The sequence below is a fragment of the Ochotona curzoniae genome, unplaced genomic scaffold, assembly GCF_017591425.1.
Source record: "Ochotona curzoniae isolate NIBS_2020 unplaced genomic scaffold, NIBS_Ocur_1.0 scaffold_4683, whole genome shotgun sequence".
Classification (NCBI taxonomy): Eukaryota; Metazoa; Chordata; class Mammalia; order Lagomorpha; family Ochotonidae; genus Ochotona; species Ochotona curzoniae.
In genome coordinates this window covers 19,862,366-19,890,186 of record NW_024467121.1, presented here as the reverse complement: position 1 = coordinate 19,890,186, position 27,821 = coordinate 19,862,366, and the positions used below count along the sequence as shown (strand labels likewise).

At 46.1% G+C, this 27,821-nt stretch overlaps 1 protein-coding gene across 3 annotated transcripts in view; it reads left to right on the top strand.

The window, feature by feature from the left end:
- FRMD4A (FERM domain containing 4A) overlaps positions 1-27,821 on the top strand; it is a 546,990-nt gene that overhangs the window by 393,218 nt on the left and 125,951 nt on the right. For all 3 annotated transcript variants that reach the window (XM_040967963.1, XM_040967964.1, XM_040967966.1), the window contains one exon: positions 22,758-22,852. In XM_040967963.1, coding sequence (XP_040823897.1) covers positions 22,758-22,852 — 95 coding nt within the window. The remainder of the gene's footprint in view (positions 1-22,757; positions 22,853-27,821) is intronic.

The window sequence follows — 27,821 nt, the reverse complement described above, 5'->3', positions numbered from 1 at the left end:
TCTCACAGTGTAAGGAACAGAATAATCTAACCTGTGGAAGACAACCCAAAAGTCAGACAGTGCAGCAAACCTCACATGGCAGAGGTGAGTTAACAAAAGTAGACCGTAAATGGTACCTTGTGAAGCAGGTAACATGATGCTTTCAAGAGGGGAATTAGAGAAGGAATATTGTGCCTTGTTTTTGTTTTTTTACAATTTATGCATTTGAGAGGAAAAGGAAGATATTCAATCTACTGGTTCACTTCACAAATGGCCACAACAGCAGCCTAAGCCAGGGCCAAAGCGAGGAGCTAGGAACTCTATCCCGATTTCCCATATTTAGCGTACGCACTTGGGCCATCTTCTGCTCCCTTCCCAGGTGCATTAGCAGGGAGCTGGATGGGAAGCAGAGTAGCCACAGCTCAGACTACTGTTCCAGAATAGGGTGTTAATGTCACAAGAGGCAGCTGAACCCAACTGTACCCAGTGCCAACTCCCCTGCACGATTGTTGATAAAGTCTACTTTTCTCCTCCTTCCTCAGATGTTTTCTAGGTATGTTCCCGTGGAATCCACTAGACTCCTATTTGGATGTTGGTAAACATCTGAATCAGGAAAAAGAAAATGAGAAGTAAATAAAAGATATACAAAAGCGCTTCAGAACGAAAACAAAAGAATCATAATATACATTCTCTGTGAATATTCTCTGTAATTTAAAAAACTTGCATCCAAATAAGATTATTTTTAAAAATTAAAAGGAGATGAACTCAGTGCAGTAGCCTAATGGCTAACATCTCACATACACTGGAATCCCATGTAAATAACAGTTTGTGTCCTTGCTACTCCACTTCCCTTCCAGTTCCCCACTTGTGGCCTGGGAGAGTAGTAGAGGATGGCCCAAAGCCTTGAGACCCTGCACCCGAGTGAGAGACCTAGAGGAGGCTCCTGACTCCTAGCTTCAGGAAGTGAACCAGCCAGTGGAAGATCTTCCTCTGTCTCTCCTTCTCTCTGTAATCTGCTTTCCCAATAAAAATTAAATAAATGTTAAGAAAAAAAAATAAAAGGAGAGAGAGAGAGCTCATCTATCTATTGAAGCTGGGCCCAGCTGAAGTCAGGAGGCAGAAACTCAATCCATGTCTCTTAGGTGGATAGCAAGAACCCAACTACTTGAACCATCAGCGCTGCCTCCCTGGGTGAGCATTAGCAGGAGGATGGGGTCAAAAACTAGAACTGGAAATCAAAAGTCAAATTTAGGCACTCCAGGGTGAGACCCAAGATGTTAGCCAAACACCCTTCCTGCAGCATAGCCTTTATTCTGCTTTCCCACATTGTGAAGTGCTACCATAGTGAATCCTTAATAGTTCGGAGTAACTGAAGATATGAGAGTCAGGGAAACCTTAGTAGAGGAGAGGAGAACTTGGGATTGGATGTGGAGTGAGCTGGGTGGCGCAACAGGGATAAGCTCATGCACTTCCTATGGAAGGCAGGGTTCTACTGTCAGATCTGGAGCAACAGAGGACTCTCTGGGTGTCCACCGAAAGATGAGTCAGGAGGTTGCAGCAACAGTTCACATGTTGATAAACAGCAGACAGCTGCCCATTCTGACTGACTGCTAAGAAAAGGACAGTGGCTGAAAACAAGACCTTCTAATCCTTTGCAACCACCTCCCTTTCCCCAACAGTGACTTTCTGGTCCATGAAATGCCTTCCATGAATTCATTGAACAAGATCAGAAGGAGTCTTAGCTGCAATCCGTGACTTCTTGGTGCTTGTCTCAGGAGAAGCTGGGACTTAGTCCCAGAGTCAGAGCCCTTGATTAAACCTTGCTGGTCTCAGCCAAATAGGATTTGTAAGCAACTTCTTTCTATTACAGTGACTGCGTTAAAGATGAGAGGGAGGCAGCAGGTACATGGTTTGTATTGTCCTTTGTCAAGGAATCTACCCCCCCCCAAGGAAGCCACTCCCCAAAACACCAGTGTTTCCAAAAAATATATATGAGCTGGAGAGGATTCTGTGTTGTGCAAGTTTGGGGACTGCCTCACAATGTGTTTTCATCTCAAAAACCTGGTGAATTTGCATGTGAAAAGCCATTAAGGAGCTCTGTGATGGATTCCCAGTCTTCTAGTCTTGCCCACTCCAGCTTGCATAAACATGAACAGCCCCACCCACTTCTATGGACCAGTCCCAGCACCAAGGCCCTATGTAATTACATCCATCTGACTGCATCTGACAAGACACCTGTAGCAGCTCCTCCAGGGGCTGACAGGATCTCTCTCTGCATCTGTGGCTGCTTTCCCAACTACAGCAACTAATGAGGAGTTCTAAGCCATTCCTGCCCCCCCCCTTTTTCCTTCCCAGGGAAAAGCCAGCAAGATCAAGGAAATAGCATCAAAATGCATTGAACAATGATTCTCCCAAAATGTCTGATGACCATCGTAGGAGTTCCTTCTAAGACAAACTAATGCTGATTCCTTAAAGAAAAATTAAAATCCTGACTTCTCTGCTGGCTGTGTAGTGCTGGGCCCATGGTAGGCACACTGCCGGCATTTTATAAATCAGTGAACAAAATAACATTTTGTGGCATGATAAGGTATACTAACTATAAGGTATGCGGCTTTATATTGAATTGCAAATATTTGCATGCCAGGCATATTACTAAAAGTTTCAGTGTGTTTTTACTGCTTCTTTATGATGACTCTGAGACTACTTGTGGAGGAAATCAAGGCACAGAGCGTTAAGTAGGGCTGTCTACACAGCTCTGTGGGTGAAAAAACTGGGCCCAACCCGAATCTGTCCAGAATTGAAACCGCTTTTCCATGTTAGATTGGCAACTTTGTGAAGTGCTGCTAGTGATCTCTGCCTCAGGACCCCATGGCAACCTGACCCCATGGTCTCAGAGACGTGGTAACGCAGGGACATCCACCATGTACATGTTGTCATCACAGGAAATTATCTGATTGTCTGGGAATCCATTTGCCAGAGTGGGACTACAGAGAAGGCACACGGAGCAGAGATTTTCAGGGGTGAGAGGGAGTTCTTGTGTTGTCAAGCATGGGAAATGTTAACCCCGTCAGCTTAAAAAGCCATTTGGGCTTTCTCCCCAGCTCATTTAAATCACCTGCTTTTAAGAGCCTCCCTGAAAGTATGTCATGTGCTGTCGCAGGCCTGCCTTAATTCGTCCTGGAGACCCCTGCTCCTCCCCTTGGTGTGCCATGTAATCCTGAAGAACTGCTTTTCAGACTGGAGATTTCAGCCACATCCATTTAGGCTTCCCCTTGCCCCAGGGGAACGAAGTCAGTTCCTTCAAAAGCTTTCTCTCTGATGTCAGGCTTTCAAGTCCTGCCACCCTCTGACTGTTCAGAAAGTAACATTTGGAGGGCTGAACGGAGCCTCAGGACAAAGGATTTGATTACCCGCTATTTTCGTCATCATGGAAAAGACGGCAATGGGCTGAGCCTGCATGTGTAGGCAAGGATGTTTTTAGGGAGACCTGGGCTACTAGGTTCTTAAGAGAATTATCTGCCTGGACACTTGACCTGGTCCAAGCCGGCTTATTCATTCCCAGGCAAGAGACCTCTTCTCTTGCATCCACTGGGGGGTGGTCCACTTGGGTGTGTGACGAAGCATGTGGAAGAGCCTGAGGCTGCCTGTATGTTTGGCTTGCTGTTTGGCTTGCTGATTTATTCAGAAAGCAGATGGGTAAAGGGGAATTTAGTGACAGATCTTTTGCACAGTCCTGTCTCAGAACGGCGAGAGAGGTCTCTGAAATTCATAGAAGGTAGGGTACAGTGCTCCATGTGACATACATGACATTTACTTCCAATTTAGCCCGGGAGGAAATGAGCCATACTTCAGATCACTAAGACTTCCTTTCAGAACTGTTCTTTAAAGAAAGATTTTCTTTTTATCTTTAGTTCTAAGAATCATCCTTTTCAAAAACATCCAGTACTGAAACCTTTATTCCCAAGATAGTGGTAATCTACAAATGACATACCACTGGGTAAGATTCTTGGTGAATTAGTGTGTTTTCTGTGTAACTGGGTTTTATATTTTCTGATTATCTTTATTTCTTACATTCGTAATGTGTGGTATTCATGAAGCGTTGGAGTGAATGATCAGGCAGAAGCAGCGGCATCAGGGAGAGCACAGTGGTGCGACAGGTTGAGTCACTTGCCTGGGACACCCACATACCCTGTCAAAATGCCTGATAAATACGTCTTGAAAAGAAAGAGCTCAGTGTGCAGTCTGCTTGGGTTTCAGTTCAGACTCTACTCCTTGTTGGCCCTGTGAGCTTAGGTAGTCTGTTTTTGCTTTAGTAGCTCCATTTTTCCAGATGTAAAATGGAGAATATTTGTCTCTTTAGTTGCTCATAACTTTAGTGGCCCCATCTGATCATATCCTGCAGGCTAGTAGGATGCCAATACCAACCCTATGACAAGGCTTAGGGGTCTGCGCCTTTCTGCTGCAAAATATACTTCCTGTGTGTTACCCTTTAGCTAGCCAGCTCTATTGAATCATACCACGCCTTGCTTCAGTCACAGCCCTCATACACTACAATGTGGTAGGGTTTTGTTAGGTTTAGTTCTTGCCGCTGGGTACACTCAGAGCAAGGAATTTAGGACCTGGTGGCTACATGCTTGGGATCTAGGTTTGAAGTCCAGCTTCCGTGTGTCCTAGCTGGGTGACAGTGAGTAGGAGTAACAATATAGCTAGGACTCACCTCCTAAGGCTGTTGACGTCAAGTACACTAATGTATGTTTTCTGGGGATACTTGTCAAGACTTTAGAAAGTGGCTGGCATTGTTCTCTGTCCCAAAACTCGCATAGGTACTGTTCTCCTATTGATAGTTTGGTTTATATTGCTTGAGGCTAAGCAGCTGCTACATAGCTCCAGATTGGAGCCCATGGCCTACACAGAGCAAGTGCCCTCTCAGGGAGGGTAGTTGCATGGCTGCTTTACCAGAATTCTATCATGTTGAGAGCTGTGTCTTCCTGTGATGCAACCACAGCCCTCAGCATATAGAGGGTGTTCCCTAAATAGTGTACTGAATTCCACACAAAGGCATTACTCCACAAAGACACAGCGATACTTGCTTGTTGTCTTCCAACAACCCCTGCTGCATATCAATATGAGTGGATTCCCAGACTCTTCCAATACCAAATGGTGTGGGCTCAGGGGTCTCTGGCTTGTAAACATCCCAGTTGATCTGAATGTGCTGCCCAGGCTGAACACTGCTAGTGTGGCACAGTATCCTGATAGCATCTCCTGCTTCCCATTCTAGAGCCTCTAGCTCTAAACAAAGCCCAGGGGTCTGTTTGGGAGAAAGGATCCTTTACAGTGCAATGGGAGATCCTGGACCTTCCTGCTATTGGTTCACCAGGAGGGCCACATGTTCAAGCAGCTGGAATGGACAGTATTGGGTTTGTTTTTATCCAGGATGCTGAAAGAGTCGTCAGAGTGTGCAGGAAAAGCAAACTCTGGGTTCACTTCCCACTGATCTGGGCAGGGGAATGATTTTTCCTGGCCTGATTTGTCATCAGCACTCACTAGTCGGTACATTAGAATGTGAGTCCCTGGTGTTGTGCCCAGATTTTTGCGATCCCCAGAAAATCAACAGGAGTCGAAGTCAATGCAAGCTCATAAGGGCGGTTTATTCAGACCTTTCTAGGCTCACAGCCGAAGCTGTAGCAGAAGGGGCAGAAGGAAAAAGGGCCGATGTTGAACAGCATAGGGTTTTATACATTTCAGGCCAATTCCACATAATTATACAGTTTAACTGTTAACTTAGTCAGTTTAACTGTTAACTTTTAAAAAGAGGAAGTTGACAGGCTTCTGTTGGTGGGTTTGAAGCAAGCAACTTTCAAAAAGTACAAACTGGTAGGCTATAGTGTAGTGAGCAACTTATCTAACAAGCATACCAGGGGTCTCCTTCCTAAGGAGTGCTCTTCCTACATGACCTGCCAGGTGTCACGTAGACTGTCAGGCCTGGGGTTCACACAGCCCCCAGCCAAGCAAGCAAGGCAGAAATCACAAAAGCAGATAACACATAGGTTCTTCACCTGGAAGGACTTTGTGTTTGCTTTTGTCCTGTGTGACTTTTCCCCCCACTCTTTAACTGAGAAAGTAACAGCCTGGAAGATGATGTGCCAAGGGATTTTTTTTTCCCTCTGAATCTGCTGAGCAATACTGAGCATGAATCCTCATTGAAGAATGGGTCCACCCAACTGATCAGCCATCCCAGCATGGCTCAGCCTCTCTCCCAAGGGAAGGCTCAGGTGTCCTCAGGCACTGGCAGCTGAGGGATCTGCCATGCATCGAAGGAAGCACAGCATGAGAACGTTGGGTGTGGGATGTAAAGTATAGAAGGAAAGAACAGGCATTAAATAATCACCATGTGTGACTTTCTACACCCTGTCTTACCAAATGTCCACATAGCACTCAAGAGAGATGGTCATATTATGTCCAGACAAGAAGCTAATTAAGCTCCTTGGCCAGGATCCCATAGTAGTTCATGAAACAGCAATTACAGTCCAGGTCTCTGACTAGCACGCCTTCCTATTTCCTAAAGGTGGTCTTGGAGTCATTTTTTTTTTCTGGAAGATTTGTTGTATTTTATTTGGAACACAGAATTACAGAGAGAAAAGTAAAGGCACAGCAGACAAAGAGAAACCTTTCATCTGCTGGTTCACTTCCCCAAACACCGCAATTCCCAAGGCTGGGCCATTCCAAAGCCTGGCACTTCTGAATCTCTCACATGGATGTCAGAGTCCAAGGACTTGGCCCATCTTCCACTTCCCAATCCATAAGCAGAGTACTGGATTGGAAGTGGAACAGTCCCATGTGGAATGGTGTTGTCACAGGCAGAAGCGTAACTTACAGTATGCCACAGCACCAGCCCTTGAGCATGGATGCTAAGGCTGTGATTTGATGCCCAAGTTCCCAGGTTGTAGCCAGTAAAAACAGTATCACCCATAGAAGTTCAGCAGAGTTGCTTTTAGTTTAACAACTCAGCCAGGGCTGCGGAAGTAAGCATCTCACCTTTCTGTTTGTCCAGCTATATGTAGTAGCAGGTAGAGTGATTTAAAAAAAAAAACTAGGACAGTGAACACACGTGTGTGTGTGCGCATGGATGCTATTTGACCTGAGACATGAATGAACAGTCATATTTGTTTTTTTAGCATCAGACCATGCTTTCCCTGGTCAGCAGAATAAGGCCCTTTATCAGGTGTTAGATGGCAGAAGGGAGATTGCATTCATTTAAAACCTCAGAGAGTAGGCCTGTGTTCAATGGAGCCATTGGAAGTGGTCTCTGGACCTCAACCTCACCCTTGCAGCTTGTGGAACTCTGGCCAGTGGACTCACGAAAAGAACTTTGATCTCTGACCTTGCTGTGGGGGAGATGGCAAGAGAGGCAGGAGGCTCTTTCAAAGTCTCCACCCTGGCCTCTGTGTAGCTCTGGGAGGAAGATGTATTCTTATCTTTTCACCTTCTCATTGCTATCTTGAATCCTTGACATCTTCAAAAGGGGTCCATTAGTGAGGCTGTGAAAGGCAACAGCCCAGACATCAAAACCTCTTTTGTGCCTGAAACTCAGATGATGGGAGGAGGCACAGGGAGAGAGTGCCCAGCACATAGCCCACCTGACACTTGATGTCACAAAGTCACGGCCAGAAGTGACTCCTCCCTCTTCATACAGACAAGCTTTTGGCATAGAGAGTAGAGCATATTTAGTTACTTCCGGAAATGAAAGTGCAAGGCCCCAGGAGAGACAGTGCGTAAGAGCTGCTTGGAGCAAGCACACGGTCACGTCCTCAAATGAAGTCATTGCAAATCTACCAGTGGAAGCTACCAGAAGAGACCAAAAAGTCCACGTGCTGCCTATGGAATCATGGCACCAAAACCAGGAAACCCTGACTTGTTCTAATGAAACAGTGTTGACAGGAAGACACAGGCAGGTGACCAAAGCAAAGACAGAGATGCACACCTTTGCCCTAGCTCTGCCATGGGCCTCCCACTGATTTCCTCAGCCCCACTCTCATAGCATGAAAGAGAAGATGCTGGACCCAGATAGAGATTTCCAATGGATGACCATGGTCCTCTGACACCTGCTGAGAAAAAAACTTGTCATTCCCTTTGGGAAGCACTTAAATGTAGTGGGAGTTGGGACCAGCAACACAGATGAGCCCACCCCAGGCTCACATCAAGAACAACAAGGGTTTTGATGTGGGAACTGTAGTTTGGACCAGTATGAAGCCTTTTGCTGCTGTAATCCTGGGTCCACCTCACCATTCCTTGATTCATCTATGCAGTTGCTTAACACTGGCCATTTGGATCAGGTTCTGTTGAAACAAAGACACCTGTCCAACCCATCTCAAGAGGTTGTCATCCTTGCAATGAAATGGACTCTTGCAAGGTCTTGAGCTGAGTGCTTCAGGCCAGGCCTCCTGGAGCTCTGCAGATGCTCCATGGGGCTGCAGCAGCAGCCAGGGTCAGCATTTAGGGTGAGAAAATGCCTCCAAGGCCACTTTCTCCGCAGAGGGTCTCCCCACAGGGGTCTTGGTGGAAAAATCCTTTGGGGAACAGAGAAAGCGGGGAGGGGTCATCAAGACCGAGGGAACAGTCATGTGGCCATAGACCTAGCATTGAAGAGTGGGATGTTCAGAAGGTGGGGAGCAGCGGAGGGAACCCTTCCACTTTTCACCATCCCTTCCTCCTTCCCCTCCTCCTTCCCTGTATATGTGGGCCTCACTGCTCGTCTCCCTCCCAGGGTGTGCCTGGAGACCTGCCACAGGGGAAATACGGGTCAAGTTCATTCTTGGCAGAAGGCACTAGCACCTCCACTTCCTGTCTCAGATCCAGGGGCGCTTGACCTAGCTCGTCTGCTTTTGCTTTTTGGAAACATGACTTTTTGGACATCCCTTCCTTTTGTCTCCTCAGTCTGCAGGAGACTGTTGGGCTGTGCATGAGTTGGGCCTGACTTCATATTTCTGATGTGGTTTGGCTTCAGAATCAAGGCAGAACATCAGTGCCAAGCTGCCTAGTAACGGCCAATGTGAGCATGTGTTCAAAACTTATCAAATATTGCCTCCAAAATCTGCAGCCAAAATCACTCATGTACTTGCCTGTCACACCTCACCCACCATATCCCATTGTGTTTCAAAAAAGAGTGTTTTAAAATCTGTCCAAACAATATAGGGGATGCAGAGGATGCCAGGTTTTATTGGGGGCACATTATAAGTCGGCTCAATTTCTACTTTTCCCAAGGACTGTGTCATGTGGAAGACCTTAGCTACCTCATGTCCCTGATGTGCACGGTTAGGCAGACATCTTTCCAAGGAAAGGCTTTCTCCTCCATATACCTCACTGGATGCTTATGTCTGCTCATGAGCCCTGTGTGCACTGCAGCACTTCCATCTGGAAGGTCGCTTTGCCCTGCAAGTACGAAGTAGTCCCCTCTTAGCTGCAGTTTCGCTCTCTGCAGTTACCCACAGTCAACCAGAATCTGAAAATGTAAATGAACAACTCCGAGAGAAAGAGAGAGACAACATTCATATATCCCTTAAATATATTTATTTTATTTTCTGTAGAAAGCATTTGGGCTTTCCCAGGCATTGTCAGCCAGGAACTGGGTTGTGCCCACCTGGGATACCAACATCACAGGCAGCAGCTTTACTCACTACACCACAACACCAAAGTGCCAACCTACCAATCATGGACTTTTTATTACAGTGTATCATTATTCTGTCTTATGATTACATTTATTGCTGGTACTATCTTACTGTACCTGTAGAGGAAGAAGCACACCATATATAAGCTTTGCTACCATTGCTAGCATCCACCAGGAGACTTGGAATGGGCCCCCGGAGGTGAGAGGGCCCTGGCTTCCTGTTCTGACTCTGTTCTGTGGACTATCCTATTCTTGTCCTTCCTTCTGTTCATAGCTATTTACAACTCTGTAAGCCTTCTTGAAACCTTTTGGAAGTAGGCAGGGTATGGGTAAATGGTAACATACTATTTCTGACCCAAGAATGAGGTTTTTGTAAACATGGGCTTTCCTTGGACTCGGCACTGCATATTCTGTTTTCATCCCTTCATTACCATATCAGAAAGAAGGGAGTGGCTCTTCAGGAATAAAGATTTTTCAGCCGGAAGTTTATCTTAACCTCCCAGGAAACCAGCATCTGGGCACCTTGTCCATGCTCTCCTGCCCCAGTGATGCTGCCTTTTTCTCTGTATTGAGCATAACAGCAGCCACAGAGCGCAGTGGCCCCAGCTAGTGGATTCCTGCAAGCAATCTGCAAAAGCGATGCACAGGAAGTGTCCACAGAAAGGGTACCAAAGAGAGCATCCAGATGAAAATGCTGACCAATGCTGGAAAGTTGGGGCTGCTGCTTCTCCCAGGCAGTAAGTGTGAGTTTAACCCTGAAGAGGCAATAGACAGGGATGGGTGGGGGGAGGTAAATTCACCCAGGGAAAGGAGCAGGGTCTTCCTGTGCAGACGCTGGCAGCCAAGAAGGTGGGCTCTTTAGGGCACAGTTGCTCAAGTCAGCGAAGGCCAAGGGAAGCAGCCAGCTTTCAGGGAAGCAGTCGGCTTTCTGTTCTCTTTCCTGCCTGGGCTTTGTTTGTTCATATTCTTGAATTGAAGGATGACAACTTGCTGGAAAGATTTAGAGTCTGATCTGAAACAAGTCCTTGTCAAACACCTGAAGGAGTAAGTGATTATTCCATGGCAATTCAATCACCTATCAAAGAGGAAAATGGAAGTTGCTTTGATTTACCCCCTATCATGTGGCAAGCACTTTGTTGATGATAATTGAGTCTTTGCAACAACCTTGTGAGGTGGATATAGTCTCAGTTCTCTAAAGTGAAGACAAAAGGTGATTTGTTTGTACATCAAATAGCATCGGAATTTTGTGTCCTGGGGTCTGACTGTAAACCCCTTGCCCACATTTATAAACAGGGTGCTGACATTTTAAGAGAAATCATGGTACCATTTTAGCCTCTTGGGACCCGCCACTCTCAATGCTGATATCAGAAGGCCAGTGTGGCGACAAGGAAACCACATTTATTAGAAGCCAGCCCTGTCCAGGTCAGAAGACAACAGGTGCGTGGGGGTCACCTGTTGAGACCATTGTCCTAGGGAGGTGACAAGCAGCCTGACAACAACCCTGCCTTTACTCCTCCAGCTTGTTCTGCTATGCGGTTGCTTTGCTAATACAGTGCTGTGAGCACCTAGCTACTGCCAGCTACAGAACTGACAAGTCAGATGATCCAACCTCGCCTAAGGCACCTTGGCCTCCACGTGCATCAGAGAACCTAATCTAGAACTCCCACTGCTGTTCCCTGTACACTACACCGGGATCACCTCCACGATCATCAATCTGCAGTGTACTATCTTGGTGGTCTCTTTAAAAAAAAAAAAGATTTATTTTATTTTTATCACAAAGTCAGATATACAGAGAGGAGGAGAGATATACAGAGAGATATACAGAGAGGAAGATCATCCGTCCAATGATTCACTCCCCAAGAAACCGCAACGGCTGGTACTGTGTTGATCCAAAGCCAGGAGCCAGGAACTTCTTCCAGGTTTCGCATGTAGGTACAGGGTCCCAAGGCTTTGGGCCATCCTCTGCTGCTTTTCCAGGCCACAAACAAGGAGCTGGATGGGAAGCAGGGCTGCCGGGATCAGAACCAGAACCCATATGGGATCCTGGTGCTTTCAAGGCGAGGACTTTAGCTGCTAGGCTACCACACCAGGCCCTTTTGGTGATCTTGATAAACAAACTTAACCTCTCATGAACATATGAGGGGTTTACATCTCAATTAGTAATTTATTATCCCCTTGAAAGACAAGATAGAGTCAAAACAAAGTATTTAGAGCAAGTTTCTTTTTGAAGAATAAAGTGAAATAAAGTGAGCCAACAGAAGTGCTGGCATTGTATTGCAATTTGTTAAACCATTACCTGCAATGCCAGCATCCAATACGGGGCCCGTTCAAAATCCAGCTTTTCACTTCTGATCCAGCTCCCTGCTAATACACCTGGGAAGGCAACAGAGGATGGCCCATATATTTGAGTCCCTGTTACCCATGCGGAAGAACCAGCTGGAGATCCTAGCTTCAGCCTGGTCCAACCCCAAATGTTGTAGTCATTTTAGGAGCGAGCTGGCACAGATGGAAGATACATCTCCTCCCCCCCGTACCCCCCCCCCCGTAGCTCTGCTTCTCACGGAAATAAGTATTTAAAAAAGAAGTAGTAGTTTACAAGTTGGCTGTGGAAGATGAAGCTTAGAAAGGCAAGAGGATGGAGCTTAATTTAGCATCCCTACATTTGCTAGAAATGTCTCAGAATTAGGACTGCAGATCTGACAGCCCTGTGGAGCAGAGGCAAGTTGAGGACTGCCTCTCCTTCTGCATTTCCCCTCACCCAAAACAGTTATTGCTTCATTAATGCAAAAAGGCTACATTCACAGTCCCAGTGACATTGCCCTGAGCAGGCTGGAATCTGGGGGTTACTATGCTAATCAGGAGACCTCCCTAATGAACACCTGCCCACCTCCCAGAGTCCCCTGGGGTGATCCTGAATAAAGCAGGCTTCCCAGCCTGCTAGCAGCTAGCAGAGCAGTTTGCATTTCCAGAGGAGCCATAATTATATACGCCTATTAGAGCCTTCCCGGTGGGCATCAGGCAGCCACGCGGAAAAGGGAGCCTTCCTGCCACACTGACGGGAACTCTGGGAGTACTGAGCCTGCATCTTAGAAGGATACGGAGGAGAAACATGGGATGTAAGAGGAAGAGACCAAAGGAATAACAGGATAAAGGGGAAAGGGGGAGGAGGGACAGCTCGAAGTAACCACCCTCTGGTTAAATGTTAGCATCTTAGGAAGGAAAGAGAAGTTTGGGGAAGGAAAGGAGCTGGTGATGAGAGGGGTTCTGAAATGGTTGGGGAGGGAGGGACTTCAGGGGCTTAGGTTTGGGATTGGGGGTGTCTTCCACATGCAATAGCCTCATCCATGTGCAACCCAGGTCCCTCACAGGGGCTTGCAAATTACAATCAGCTTGGAAACCCAGCAGCTCTTGCATCAGATGAGCATGAGACTCTGGTCCCGCCTCATATTTCTCTACCAAGCTTGCCCTCCCCCTCCCCCTGCTTCCCTGCTGGTACTACAGGGACAAAATGCTCCATCCTCAGCTGATTTTCGCAGCAATGGGAATCGTTGCATAGCTGTTTCTTAAAGAGCTAGGTGTTTGTCCTAGTAGTTAAGATGCTGGCTAAGAACCTGCAAGCCATATTAGAGTGCCTGGGTTTGAGTGCCTGCTCCACTTTCCGTTTCCCGTTTCCTGCCAGTGCACCCTGGGAGGCAGCAGAATCAGGAAGCAGGAAGGCTTCCCAGTCAGAGACCTGGTCTGGAATCATGGCTTCGTGAGATGCTAGGGGTTTGTGGCCATGGACCTCGTTTTCTCAGAACTTCGGCTTCAAGATTTTCAATTTCTGCCATCCGTGTAGAAGACCCAGCTGGAGCTCTCAGCTCCTAGCTTCAACCTGACCCATCCCTGGCCATTGCAAACAGGGACTTTCATATCCCTCTCTTTCTCAAATGAGTTGAGAGGAAAGAAACCTTGATTCCTCATTACTATGTGTCAGGCACTATGAAGGATGTAGAGCTATGAATATTAATAAAACATCCATCCCCACTGGCAACTTATTCTGTGACAAAATCTTTCTTAAAATATTTTGAATTTTTATTACAAAGGCAAAGTTACAGAGAGAGCTCTCCCATCCACTGGTTCGCTCCCCATTTGGCCACAATGGCTGAATCTGATATGGAGCCAGTCTGAAGCTAGGAGCCTGGAGCTTCTTCCCGGTCTCTCTCATGAGTACAGAGGCCTAAAGGCTTAGGCCAGCCTCTACTGCTTTCCCAGGCTATAAGCAGGGAACTGGATGGGAAATGGAGCAGCCAGGGTACAACCTTTCATCTACATGAGATGCCAGTGCCACAGGTAGAGGCTTAGCATGCTATGCCTTTGTGATGGGCCTTAACAAAATCTTTTCGAAGAAAGCCACCATCAGTGCTCTCTGAAGGTTCTGACTTTTGAGAAGCATGTCCTGCTGGCTCTTTGCCCTAGAGTTTAGTACAAAGCTTCGTCTAAAAGCTCTGCTGGACACCGTTGTGATTTTATCTCATAATCATTGCTTCCCCACTTAAAATTACTGCAAGAGTAGATTGGAAATATTCCCAAAACAAAAACTGTGCTAAATATACAAAGTGGTGGATATATTAACTAGCCATGACATGTGCAGGTATCAAAGCATCATGACATCATGTATGTGATAAATGTAGACATTTTTTGCCAATTAAAAACTTTGTAAGTACATAAAGTGAATGAAAGGCCAGGCTTTGGAGCTGGCTGGAACTTAAGCCTTCACAAGTGCTGCGCTCTGTGGTAACAGCATGCAGGAGGCGCTGGTGCTGGGGCTGGCACAGGTGCAGGGGGAGGGACCACCAGCCGCAGCTTGCCTCAGAGCCTGCCCTCTGTTCTGCCTGGGATCCCTTTTCTTTTGTGTCCTTTTATCGTCTTTGTTTCCAGCTTTCAGGGCCTTTGTGACCTACCCCGCCCCCTCTGGATATGGAATATTGAAAGAGCAAGGAGCTTCTGGCAGGCACCTCAGTCCTGGCTCAGCTGAAGCCATTCGTCAAGGTAGCCTCCTTGTTCTGGGACGGACTGCCAGGTCTTTGATTTTGCCCCTGTAATGAAATGGGTCAGGTCGACTGTCCATCTGCATCTTTCTATCCCAGTGTCTACAGGTAGTTACCCAGCCAGCCCGGCATGGCTGAGGTCAGGCTCTTAGTAGCTGTGTGGCTCTGGCAGATCACTTCTCTCCTGTGTGAAGTGAAAGTGCTCCTGGATGTCTGTCTTGGTGGACTGAGTGGATTCACGCAACCCAGTGTGGACGGGGACAGATGCAGCACTCACTGTGAGCCCTTAGTCCCGTGTCCACAGCCAGCATGGGATACACTTGAGCTGTGTTCACGCCCAAGCTGAAGGCAAAGGGCTTGGCTCCTATCCACTGACAGAGTAGGTTTGCCCTTGGTGGGGAGGGGAAAGGGGGAGGCCTGGGATGGAGAAATGCTCCCTTCACCAAGCTCGCTTGCTGCCAAGCCTACCATAGGACAAAGAGATTCCAGCCACAGGTCCCATTGTTCTTCAGATCAATCTACATAAAGGGAACCGCCTCCTTTGTCCCCAGCCACTGACCAAGGTTGTGCTGGGAGAGAACAAGAAGGAAATCACTCTGCTCAGCTCATCAACACAGTGCCAGGGCCGGGAGACACGCCCCCCCCCCACTCACGGCAATGACCTCATGCCTCCACCACCGCCCCCTCCCTGGAGCAGCCAATGAGCACTCCCAGTGCCCCCAGGGATGGGGTGAGAAGCACTACAGCAGGGAGGGCTGAAAAGGGGCAGGGTGCTGCTGCTCCCTTGTCCTCTATTCAAAGCTGCCCACTGCCCTCCTTTTCCCTGTCGTCTTCTCTGCCTTCAGGTTTCCTGCGCAGCCCCTCCTACTCAGTAAAAGGGGGAGACTATCTGTATTTTCTGCCCATTCCCCGGGACCTGGCCCTTCCTGCCATCTCACACGGCTGCACCTGCTCCCAAAACACAGGAGATCATCCAGCTCGCGGGTACCAGGGTCCCTGGCACAGATGTTGAGCTGGCGGTGCCAGGCACTGAGAAAGCAGAGGCTGTCTCTATACTGTTGCCCATCCTCCCACCCCCTGCAGTGCAGTGGTCACTGTGAGACTTCTGTGAACAGCCCTGGGCCAGAGCTGAACCCTCCATCTACAGAGGTAGCCTGCTTCCTCCCAGAGCATGAAACCAAAGCTGTTTGATGGTTATTGTTTGATGTTTGCTTTTATTTTTTTTAATGCAATTAAATTAAATGTAATGCCTTTGATTTAGAATTAGCAAGATGCCCTGAGGGGAACATCGATGACAAGAAGGGGACAGGCCACAGCTTCGCCCTTGAGTGCCCCAGGGTCAGCTCCTAGGCAAAGCCTCTTGTATCTTCCCCTGAGTACTGAGAAGAGCAGCACAAATCCCAGTAATGTGCTTTGAAAGACAACCATTCGTCCCTCAACTGCCAGCAAATGCTAAGACTCCTTCACTCAGGCACTGGCAGATCCAGTAGGGTGTTTCTGGGGCTGCTGCGACAGGCTCAGTGGCTAGAAGTGGCAGAAGCGTGGAGTCCTCAGGCTGGCTCTGGGGCCAGTGAGCCGCCTCGTCTGGCGGCAGCCTGGGGATGCGCTGCTGTAGCTGCCAATCTACCTTCACGTCTCCTTCCCTGTCTCCGGCTCAGAACTCCCCCTCCCTGTATAAAAATGTTTACTTGTTTCTTGAGAAAACATTTTAAATCAACATTATAGTCAAAGGTTTATTGACTCTACTAAATAAAAAGAATGAGAAGATGTTCAACTTCAGTCATATAATGTGCATTTTTTAAGTCACAAAATCATTAAAACTGTAGTAGTGTGTAATTCCTGCCCAATTGTTAGATAATGATTTAAAACCATGCTTCACAGAACACTGTATTTGCAGCAGAATTGATACACTTAGGGAATTTTTTTTCCTTTATTTTTTTATTTTAGCCCTCCTATAAGAGAAAACATGGGGCATTTGTCTTTCCGGGTTTGGTTCATTTCAGTCAACAGGATTTTCTTCAGTTCCAACTATCATGCTGCAAATGGTAAAATTTCATTAATTTTTATAGCAGAATAATACTCCGTTATGTTTCTCTAATACATTTTTGAAAGATCTACTTATTTATTTAAAAGAGTGTTATGGAGAAGGAAAGAAGGGAGGGAGGCCGGGAGGGAGGGAATGGGAGACAGAGAGAAAGAGAGAGAGAGAGAGAGATCTTCCACCTGCCAGTTCATTCTCCAGATGGCTGTAGTGTAGTGGCCAGGGATAAGCCCAGCCAAAGCCAGAAGCCTGGACTCCATCCAAGTTTCCCACATGGGTGGCAGGGCCCTAAGTATTTGGGCGGTCTTCCACTGCTGTGCCAGTCATATCTGCAGGGAGTTCAATCAGAAGCAGAACAGCCGGGGCTCGCACCAGCACTCAGATGAGATGCCAGCATCTCAGGCAGTCCCTCTACTGTGTCTCAACATTTTCTTTATCCATTTATCTGCCAGACACCTTGGTTGATGGCATGTTTTGGTTATTGCGAACAGTGCTGCTTTTTTAAGGAGATGTGTGATACACTTAAGGTCCACTGGATAATGTAGGATACATTCTTTCTCTCAGCAGCCTTAATCACAACTCTGGTGATCTAAAATCCACACATTCTAAGGAGTAGCAAGTAGGTAACACCTTTAGGGGGTCCGCCATTCAACCCATTTCAGGGTGCAGGTCAGCAAAGGCACACAAAGTTCCCTGTGCAAGAATGGACATCAAGGGAGAATAAGGGACTTGCAGTAAATGCTGTCAGAACTCAGGGAGACAAGAAAACATTTGTAGATGGGGTGGTCAGGGAGGGCCTCATGGAGGAGGAGATCTTTGAAGGGAATAGCATTTAAATAGGAAGGGGAATGGAGAAAGAATGGGTGCACCAAGATTAGGGAATAAAAAAATGAGACAGGTGGATATTTTCAGTTCAACATAAAGAGACTGAACAGAAATTATCTTCGTAGGGAACTCAGCAAAGGGGCAAAAGTAAGGTTGGATAGGGAAGCGACTGGCTTCAAGGAGTGAAATACCACGGGTGTCTTCAGAACTTGATACCATCTACAAGAGATTTTTTTTTTCTTGGTTAAAAGTTTGTAAGTGAAATAATGAAGAACTGAGATAATAATGAGCATATGTACCTGCCAGGCACTGCTGTAAACACCTCATGTAGATCATCGCTAATTCATTTGTCACAAGAGCACTGTGAAATGGGCATAGTCAGTATCCTCATTTTGCAGCTGAAAAAAATCAAGACCCCCCACCCCAAGGCTGCATCACTTACCATGGATTGTGTTGAAGAGCTGGGGCATGGTGACTGATTTGATTTAAACAGCCAATAAGTCCAGATGGTTGTAGAGGTGGTTTTTTAATTGAGTAAATAAATCCTTTGGGGAGGCTGGGGGCGTCTGAGAAAAGGAAGAAATTAAATATATTAGCATAAAGAAAATTAGTTTAGGATTTTCTTTCCAGTCGACTCTGGTTCACTTCTGACAGGTGAGAAAGCTGAGGCCCTGTGTGATGATACAATGTGCTCAACACTCACCCCTGTTGGATGAGCACATGTCACCTTGAAAGTCATGGTCTGGGGGTAGGTATGTTTCATGTCAAAGTACCCTGGTGCAGTTCTTTTCTCTGCCTCCTGCCTCCAGCTTCCTGTGCATGCAGTTCTAGGAAGCAGTGGTGATAGCTCAAGTAATTGAGTCTTTCCCACCTACCCAGGAAACCTGGATTGAATTCCCAGGTCCTGGCTTTGGCTCCTGCCCAGTCCCAGCCATTGTGAGCAGTTGGGGAGTGAATACGCAGAGGGGAGCTCTGTCTGTGCATTCGTGTGTGTGTGTGTGTGTGTGTGTGTGTGTGTGTGTGTGTGATTCTCAGATTAAAAATAAATATTTATAATATATAAATAGCAGCAAATGTAGCCTGTAAAAAATTGGAGAGTTGCCAGTATTGGCATTATGGCAAAGTTAAGCTGCTGTCTGTGATATGTCAACATCCCATCTAACCACTGGTTCCAGTCCCAGTTGTTCCACTTTGAATCCAGCTCCTTGCTAATGTTACTAAAAAGGCATCAGAAGATGACCCAAGTACTTGGGCCCCTGCCACTCATGGGAAGACTCAAATGGAGTTCTTGGCTCCTGGTTTCAACCTGGTCCAGCTCCAACCCTAGTCATTGCAATCATTTGGCAACTGAATCAAGAGATGAAAGATTTCTCCCTCTCTCTTTCTCCTCTCTCTTTCTCCCCTCTCTTTCTCCTCTCTCTTTCTCCTCTCCTCTCCTCTCCTCTCCTCTCCTCTCCTCTCCTCTCCTCTCCTCTCCTCTCCTCTCCTCTCCTCCCTGATTTCTCTCCCTTACAAATATACAAATCTGTGTTTAAAAAATTGGAGAGGTGACACTGCATCATCTGATTCCTGGAAGGATGATTGTCAGCCCCACCCCTGTGCTATGTGCTGTTCTACTCATTATAGTTGGTAGGAGACAGGCCAGACGGGGTCAAGGTCCCTATAGAACAGGTTCCCACTGGAATAGTGCAGAGGCCTCAGGAACTCAGATCTGAGTGGTGAAGTCAGAGCACCTGAGACAGAGCTTCTCTGCTTTCCTCCCCAATCCTCACAGTACATAGCTGAAGCTGCTTTCTCACTGGGAAGACCGTCCTGTTAGCAATGCAGATGGCCCCACCAAGCAGTACATCCTCAAGACGCCATTTGCCATACAGAAGAGAACTACAAGTCTGGGAAGACATGGAATATGAAATAGAAAAAAGAAGTGAGAAACTACTGCCCGAATGAAATTACTATGTTTAGGGGACGCCTCCTAGGGCCCAGATGGCCAATGACCCAAAAAGGGACTATTTCTAACCCAAGATGCACAGGGTTTGTCTTGCTCACATCTCCATGTAAGTGCCTCTCTGGCTCACGTTCTTCTGCACTTGCTCAGGCTACAGAGTGCCTTTCTGGTCCCAATTCCTGCAAAGCCCCTGCAGAGGTTTATGGCACAAGTAATAGACACATGGTAATCATCAGGTTCCATCTATACACATTCCTTGGAAGACATTGTAGCGGAATGCTTTCAGCTTGCCCAGCATCTTTGTCTAAAGGAATGAGCCGCCTTTGGGACCAATGTAGCTCATTAATCACTATTGTGTCAAGGTGGGTTGTTGTCTCAGTTTGCGAGATCAGGAAATCATCATGGTGATGCTTTAATCCCAGCCACTCCATGACCCACAGCTCCAGTGCTTGAAGCAATCTGGATGGGCGGGCATATGCTTGGGTGGCTCCCATAGAATCTCAGTGACTTGGGCACAGTTTGCTTCTCACTCAGGCTACCTAGCCAGTGGGTGCTCCCACTAAAGGAGTGCTCCCACTAAAGCCACCTGTCATGGGCTTTTGGAACAGTGTGTAAGGCTGTGGATAGAATTGGGATCCAGGATTAGTAACTTTAACTCTCCTGGGATCTCGTACCTCCCTCTTGGTACCAGATCAATATTGTGTGCAAGTTGAATGTAGGCTCCTTGACAGTGGCATATGTGATCAATAACAGTAACTGTTGTATGCTGTTGAATTGTTAATTAAAGGTACACACCCAGACAGGTGCAATCCTTGAAAAAGAGTTCATCTGAGAGGAGAATGTTTTGATGCAACTATTATTGCTTACTGACTTTTGGTTCTCCTTAGTTAGAACATTTTCAGGGCAGCCACAGAATCTCGTAGTCAAGTGATGGGTGAAGGGCTTTGTCACTGGGCAGTGAGATCCATTTTGGGAGTGGGGGTGGTGCTGGCAGCAGTTCATTATAAAACGAGCAGTGACTTCAAGAGTCCCCACTTTGGCTGCTGCTTCATAATTGTCAGTGAGTCGCACAAGATGTGCCACATGTGGTGTCAGCCTACCACATTAACCCTGCAGTAGAGCATCTCCTGTGTAGGAGGAAAGGTCTGACATAAAAATTTTGAGTTCCCTGTTGGCTGTAGACTACAGACTTCTAAAAAAAAAAAACTATTTGATCATATAATGTGAATGGAATTACAGGTGATAAGATGGTGTGGAGATAGCAAGATGGATCCTACTGTTGGTTACCTCGGGGAGACGGTCCTGTCATAGCTTCAGGTGACTCCAGTTAGCTCAAATGGTTTTCCTTGGTTGCCTGATGGTCACTGAGACCTTGAGGTTGCACCCAGGGGCCCAGGAGTGGAGCATCAAGGTGCCTTGGCTTTTGAACAGGACACGAGCTATTGCCTCATGGTCCCAGAAACATGGGTAAGGGCGTGATTGGTAGGTACTGTGTTTTACTGCAGCTTTTGCCTGCTTAACTGCATACAGTAATATAAATAACATAAATTATATGTAAATACATATATATGTTGATTAAGTTAATAAACAAATAAATAATATTGAATTAAAGATGTACTTGGACTGCCATGACAATATACCTAGACTGAGAGGCTGAGACAACACCCATTGATTTCTCATGTTCCGAGACTGGTAGTCCGAGGGCAGGTTCCCATTAGGAGCAGGTGAGGGCTCTCTTCCTGACGGGTAAATCGTTACCTCCTCCATGTGTCCTCACCTGGCAGAGAAAGAAGAAATGCCCTTGGGTGGCTCTTAAAAGGGCATTGATACCATCCTGGGGACCCCACCCTGTGACTCCCTCAGCCCTAAAAATTTCCCAAAAGCCCTATTTCCAAAATGCCATTCATAAGGTTTTCATTGTAAAAATTCTGGGGAGACACAGCTCGTTTGCCAGCAGCACTAAAAATGTGAAATCAGAAGCCAAATGGCCATGTAACTCTTGATTATGTTTTGTTTTTTTAAGATTTATTTGTTATTTTTATTGCAAAGTTAGATATACAGAGAGGAGGAGAGACAGAGAGAAAGATCTTCTGTCCGATTATTCACTCCTCAAGTAACTGCAACAGCTGCGGCTGAGCCGATCCTAAGCCAGGAGCCCAGATTCTCCTCCAGGTCTCCCACTGGATGCAGGTTCCAAGGCTTCAGACCATCCTCAACTGCTTTCCCAGGCCACAAGCAGGGAGCTGGATGGGAAGTGGAGCTGCTAGGATTAGAACTGGTGCCCACATGGGATCCTGGCGTGTTCAAGGCGAGGACTGTAGCCGCTAGGCCACGGCACTGGGCCCCTGGTTTACATCTTTAACCACTCTCCTAACAGAGAAATGTCAAACCATCAGGACCAGAAGCAGACGTAGGACGGTGTAAGAAACAATATATGTAAATGTGTGAGCACGTTGTGGGATCGTGTGGTGTGGTTGGGGACAGATGGCTAGGATTCAAATCCTAGTTTCAGTATCTGTTTAATCTCTGGGGACTTCTTTCCTCCTTGTAGGATCAGCTGAATAGTAGGACGTCATTGGGTTGTGATGAGGATTAAAGATACTGATGTTTGCAAGGTGCTTGTAACATGGCCTGCCACTCTACGGATGCTTCTTGACTTCCAGTGGGTTCAATCCTGATAAAGTTGAAAAGTACCATCACTGGCAAAGGCAGTTAATAAATGCATTGAACACCGTGTGTATGCATAGTCTCACCTTCACTATGCAGCTGGACAGAAGCATCTAACACAAAGCCTGGTTTTGAAGGCAGAGTTGAATAATTCATGTTATGTATTGGCTACTGAGCATGAAGAGGCAGAATGGATATTGTGATACACTTTTGCACCCTTGTCAGGTTGAAACATCCTAAGTTTGGGATCATCTGTTTTGCAGAGTTTGTTGAGTATATCAAAAGACATCTTCCTGTCAATTCAAGATGAAATATAGAGAAAGGGAAGCCCAGGATTTGACAGTCCTGCCCAAAGAGCGAATGCTATTTATTGATAGAACAAAATTACCAGGAAGCAAGACAGCCCGAGGGTCTCAGGCTCCCAGTGACCTGTCCCTGGCTGTTTGCTCCGTGATGTCCTCAGTGTCTACTCATAAAAATCATCTGCGCTGTTGCCCTTGAGCTTCACAGCATTCCGCTAAGCGACCTGTAGACACCTGAGTAGGGCTGTTCCGGGGAAGGTCATGTCTCCTCACCTTCTTCTCTTCCTTTATGTTCTCCCCGCAGCCCAAGCTTTTGGCCAAGGAGCTTCTTGACCTCGTGGCCTCTCACTTCAATCTGAAAGAAAAGGAATACTTTGGAATAGCATTCACCGACGAAACGTAAGTGTTGCTGGGGGCCCCAAAACCTGCCTGGTGGTGGGTGGGGGAGAGGATGGAAAAATACAGACACTGAAATTGCGCACTGTCCACTGCCAGCAGTGAAATCAGCTGCAGGCCATTTGAGTCCCGTGGCCTGGGGTCAGGCCAAGTTCATCTTCTGAAGTTCAAAAACCTTGTGATCATGCCTGGAACAGCCAAAAGATAGAATTAGGATGATGCTACTACTATGAAATTATTAGGTAAACTAGTTCCTGCAATCAAGCAGGTTTGTGTTTAGACTAAGATGATTGTTTTGCTTTTTTTTTTTTAAATGAGTACATTTGTACGGGTTTGTTTTCTATTAATCGTAAGTGAAAACTTCTGGAAAGTTCAACATCTCTTCATCAGTGTTAGAATAACAGTAACAGGAAGAAGTTTTTGATGATAAATTCAAAATAAGAAGGTCTGGGCAGTTTCATTGCCTGAGTAGAAACAGCATATGAAAGTCAAAAGTTGAGCTCATTCTTCTGATGCAAAGCATATTTGCTTTTAATCACTTTTCAATTGGCCTCTTTCAGGAATATCTTTACAAACATTTCAATTTTCTCTAGTGCACGGTTAGCAAAAGAGTATAGTGAATACCCATACAGATTTGTAAATAAGAATAAATTTCCAAACAACTGTCTCATTCCTCTCTTTTCCCTGAGTGTGCAAATACACAGTCAACCTCGGTATCTGCCAGGCGTTGGCTCCTAGACTCTGGGGGATAACAAACTCCAGGAATCTCTCAGAGGAAAGCTGTACAGTATTAGCCCTCATCCTCTCAGATACTTGAAATTGTCTCTTGGTTACTTATAATATCTAATATGATGAAGATGCTATGTAAATGATAGTGGTGCATTGATTAGTAAATAATGATCATAAAGTCTGTACAGGTCCCATAGTGATGCAATGTGTTCTGAATCATGTTGACTTGAGGTTGAATCCTTGAATGCAAAACCATGTGGCTGAAAAGGGCAGACTGTACACACAAGCTTCATGCTTCTCTCCTTGCCACCTCTGAAACAGGAATATTTTGGACCTGGAAATGATTCCCTAAAATTGTGATCATTCAAGGTTAGGTGTGTGGCTGGGCGAGATAGTCCAGGGGAACCCATGCCCCAGGAATCAGAAGATGCCATTGACACAAGATAGCCCTGAGGCTACAGCAGGCAGTATCTGTGCTGCTCAGGAAGAGAGGGGACCAGATGTGTCAGTTCATAGATGCATTTAGCCTTGGGAGGCCCAAATGGGCATGGTGACTGCTTGATTTACTATCCACAGCAAGACACTGTGAATAAAAGGGAAATGTAAATTAGGGCTGCCTTGGGCTGACTGGAACATATGGTCACCCTATAAATTAGTGACATCTCGGACAGTGATGGTGTGTCTAGGAGCAAGCAGCAGGAACAAAGCCAAATCTTTCTGAAGAGAAGCTGAGAAGCAAGGTGGGGGTTCCATGGTGAGCACTGTGTCTCATAATGGATTAAGCTACTTCCGGCAACCTTGGAATCCCATATGCATGCTAGTTCATGTCCTGGCTGCTCCACTAATCATCCAAGTTGCTGCTAGTGCACCTGAGAAAACAGTGGAAGATGGCCCAAATTTTGGGGCCTGTGCTACCCAGGGAGGCCAGGAAGAAAGCTCTTGACTCCTGGCTTCAGCCTAGCTCAGTCCTAGCCATTGCAGCCACTTGAGGAGAGAGCCAGCAAATCTCTCTCTCTCTGTAACAATTGGAATCTTAAAGAAAAAGAAAAAGAAAAAGCCAAGAGGAACAAAGTTGGGCCTGGTCCTAGCCCCAGAACTAGAAGGAGGTGGGGAAGGAAGGCAGGACCCGGTGGCCCCTAGCCCAAAGGGATTGCTATGCCTGCAAGAGGGACCAAATAATCACGGTGGTCAGAGATTGGGGGCTGGGCTGGGCTGGGGTAAGGGAAATGAGCCAGCACTGTAATTAAAACAAAAACTTTTAGACAAATGCACATCTAGAGCAATCACTTTCACCAATATAAATGTTTCCTACTCTTTCAAAAGTCCCCTGTAAGCCTCTTAAATTGTTCTCCATTGCTCTTTCACTAATTAAAAGGAAACTGTAAGTTTCAGTTAATCATATACCCCCATTGTTCACATTTCCCAAGTAAATATGCTCGTCTGAAAGATCCCACGAACTCCAGATGAGTCCCAATTAGACTTCCCTTTTGCATCAGCAAGAGTCAAAGAATGAACACATTATCTCGAGCCAAAGAGGACGCAGTTTGGCTGCTGAACGTTGCATACTCTGGCTTTTATAGCCCTGGCCAGGAGGAATAGAGTGCAGGCTAGAAGGTCACACTTCTCCCAGAGGAATCAAGGGCACAAAAGTCACACATGTCACAGGAGGCATACCACCACATCCAACTGTGCCTGCAACTAAGCCTCAGTTGCTGCACCTGCAGCACTCTTCTGGTTCTCTGTGCTATCCGGGAAAGTGTGTATGTGTGTGTGTCCGCATGCACACACGTGCATGTTCCCACTACAAAGGAGTTAGTGACATAGAAACTTTATGAGCCACAGTGAGGAAGAAGCCACAAGCCATGCTTCCAGCATGGTCTAGAGAACATGCAGTCGCCTTCCATCACCTTCCCTGGAGTCTGAGGTGAGTGAGCTTCTCAAGCAATGCAAGAGTGACAGGCAACCAGCAGAGAAGCAAGAGAGAAAAGCTGTGCCAGTCAGGGGCTCCTGGGAAGGAGCTGGCAGATGTGCCTCTTGCACCACGGCAAGAAGGCAAATGTCAGGACCCAAAAGAAATCTAGAATCTGCATCTCCTTAGGACTTGAAAGAAGAGACCAAGGTCGCAGGGGACAGTGCATGACCTTGACACAGAGCCAGTGGTCTTGTTGGGATGGCCTGACAAGACCTGGGCCAACACCCCTTGCTGCTGCCTCATTAATATGAACTCTTCCCCTTTTTTCTGGGAGTTCAGAATGAACAAAAGCTGTTCTCACCAAATAGTGAGTGCCTCTGGTGGATGCTGGGACATCCTGCATCAGGAAGCACCAGCGTTAGACTGTGTCCCCCAGCCCTCATCCTCTGAGTGCTGTTCCAGGATGCCAATGGCAGAGAACATCAGTTACTGTGTTTTCAAGTTGGGTGTGTGTATGTAGGTGTCATGTGTGTGATTTATACATAAGCTATACCCTCTCTTCTCTAAGAAAATGCAATAGAAGCTTCTCCCCATGTGATAGCATGCCACGTGTATTTGCCTGTGTTCTAGTGCAAATAAAGCAAGATAGCACTCAGGAAGTGCTTATATACCATGGAATAACATGTATATGCAAAAGATTTTCTTCTCAGCAGCAGCATCCCAATAGAAGAATTGTGAAAAGTGAACTTTGTGACTCTTAGGTTGTATTAGTGGCATTGGATCTTTCAGTATGAGCTAGTGTTGATGACATGTTCTGTAGTTTAGACAGGACCTGAGAAAAGAATGATGAAACAGAGTGTGGACGGGATATTGGAAGTCTCTTCTCCCCTTAGCTTACTCTCTCAGCAGCAACTCTTGTATTCATTAATAGAGTGTCTATCTTCAGTGTGCACATGTTTATGACCAAGAATGTTTAGCAGTATTGAAGCATTAGTACTTGTTCTGCTTTTCTCTGTTTTTTACTTTTTAAGTCTTTATTTTAGGGGAGAATTGTAAAGATAGTAGACTTTCTGTGTGTCCTCCATCCTGCTTCCCTAAATGTCATTACCTCATAAAATGGATCACCACTGATCAAAACTATGAAATTGGCATTGGGACTGTATTAGTAATTAAAATTTATTTAAATTTTTCCCTAAGTGTCTTCCCACACCAGGGTTCAATTGATTTAGCCTCTTTTTTATTCCTGTTCTGGTAAGAAGAGATCCAGTGGATCGTTGGTAATTGATTAGAATTGTGGTAAAGACACTTTGATGCCTGTCAACCATTTTAAAGCAAAACAAGTGTTGTGAATTTGAAGTTAGTGTAAGTATTTTTTTTTTTTTTGCTGGAGTTGTGAATCTTAACTTTGGTTATGTCTAGGACACTCGATAAAATTCTGGTACCTGTGTATGCTCCCCAGAAATTCTGATTTCATTGGAGTGGGTGAGCAGCAAGATTTTTCAGAGTTCAGTTTGCTGTAATGTACAGTCAAGTTTCAAAGCCCTTTCATAGAGAGAAGCCATGTTGGAAGTGCTGTCATTGGCTACCTCCCTCTAGAGCCAGGTAGAGAATCAGAATTCAGCTTTAATGGCCCTGGGTGTGAAGGAGCCGAACTGTGAGATTTTCTTTTTCTTTTTTCTCTAATTTTTTATTTCATTAAAAGGCAAAGTGACACATATGGAGAGGGAGACCAGAAAGAGAGAATGAGACACATTGAGGGGAAGAGGGAGAGATTTAACATCAGCTGGCTCACTCCAGTGGCTGGATCTGGGTCACCCAAAGCCAGGAACCAAAAGCTCCATCTGGTTTTCCCATATGGGTGGAAGGGCCCCAGCATACAGACCTCTTCTACTGCTTTCCAAGAGCATTAGTGAGGAGCTGAATTGAAAGCAGAGCAGCTGGACTCAAACTACTACACACTTGGAGTGCTGGAATTGTAAGCTGAGATCTATCCCATTGAACCACAATACTAGGCATTATAACTATTGGCATCCATTATTTAGAGGAAACCGTTTTTTTGTCTTGCTTTGAAATGGGCCCATGGTTGTTTTAACCTATGTGTTTTAATTATTCATTAAAATTGTTGATTGGGAGGAGCATAACCGAGTATCAACAGAAATTGTCAAACACACCCTAAGGTGAAGTAAGGATTGCCATAGTATCTTTAAGACCTAATTTGAGTATCTTGTAATACATTTTAAGAGTTCTTTGTCAAATGCTATAAATGAGCATCTGTGTTTTGAAACAGAAAATCTTTAAGAGGCATATAGAAATTTGAGGGAGAAAGGAAAG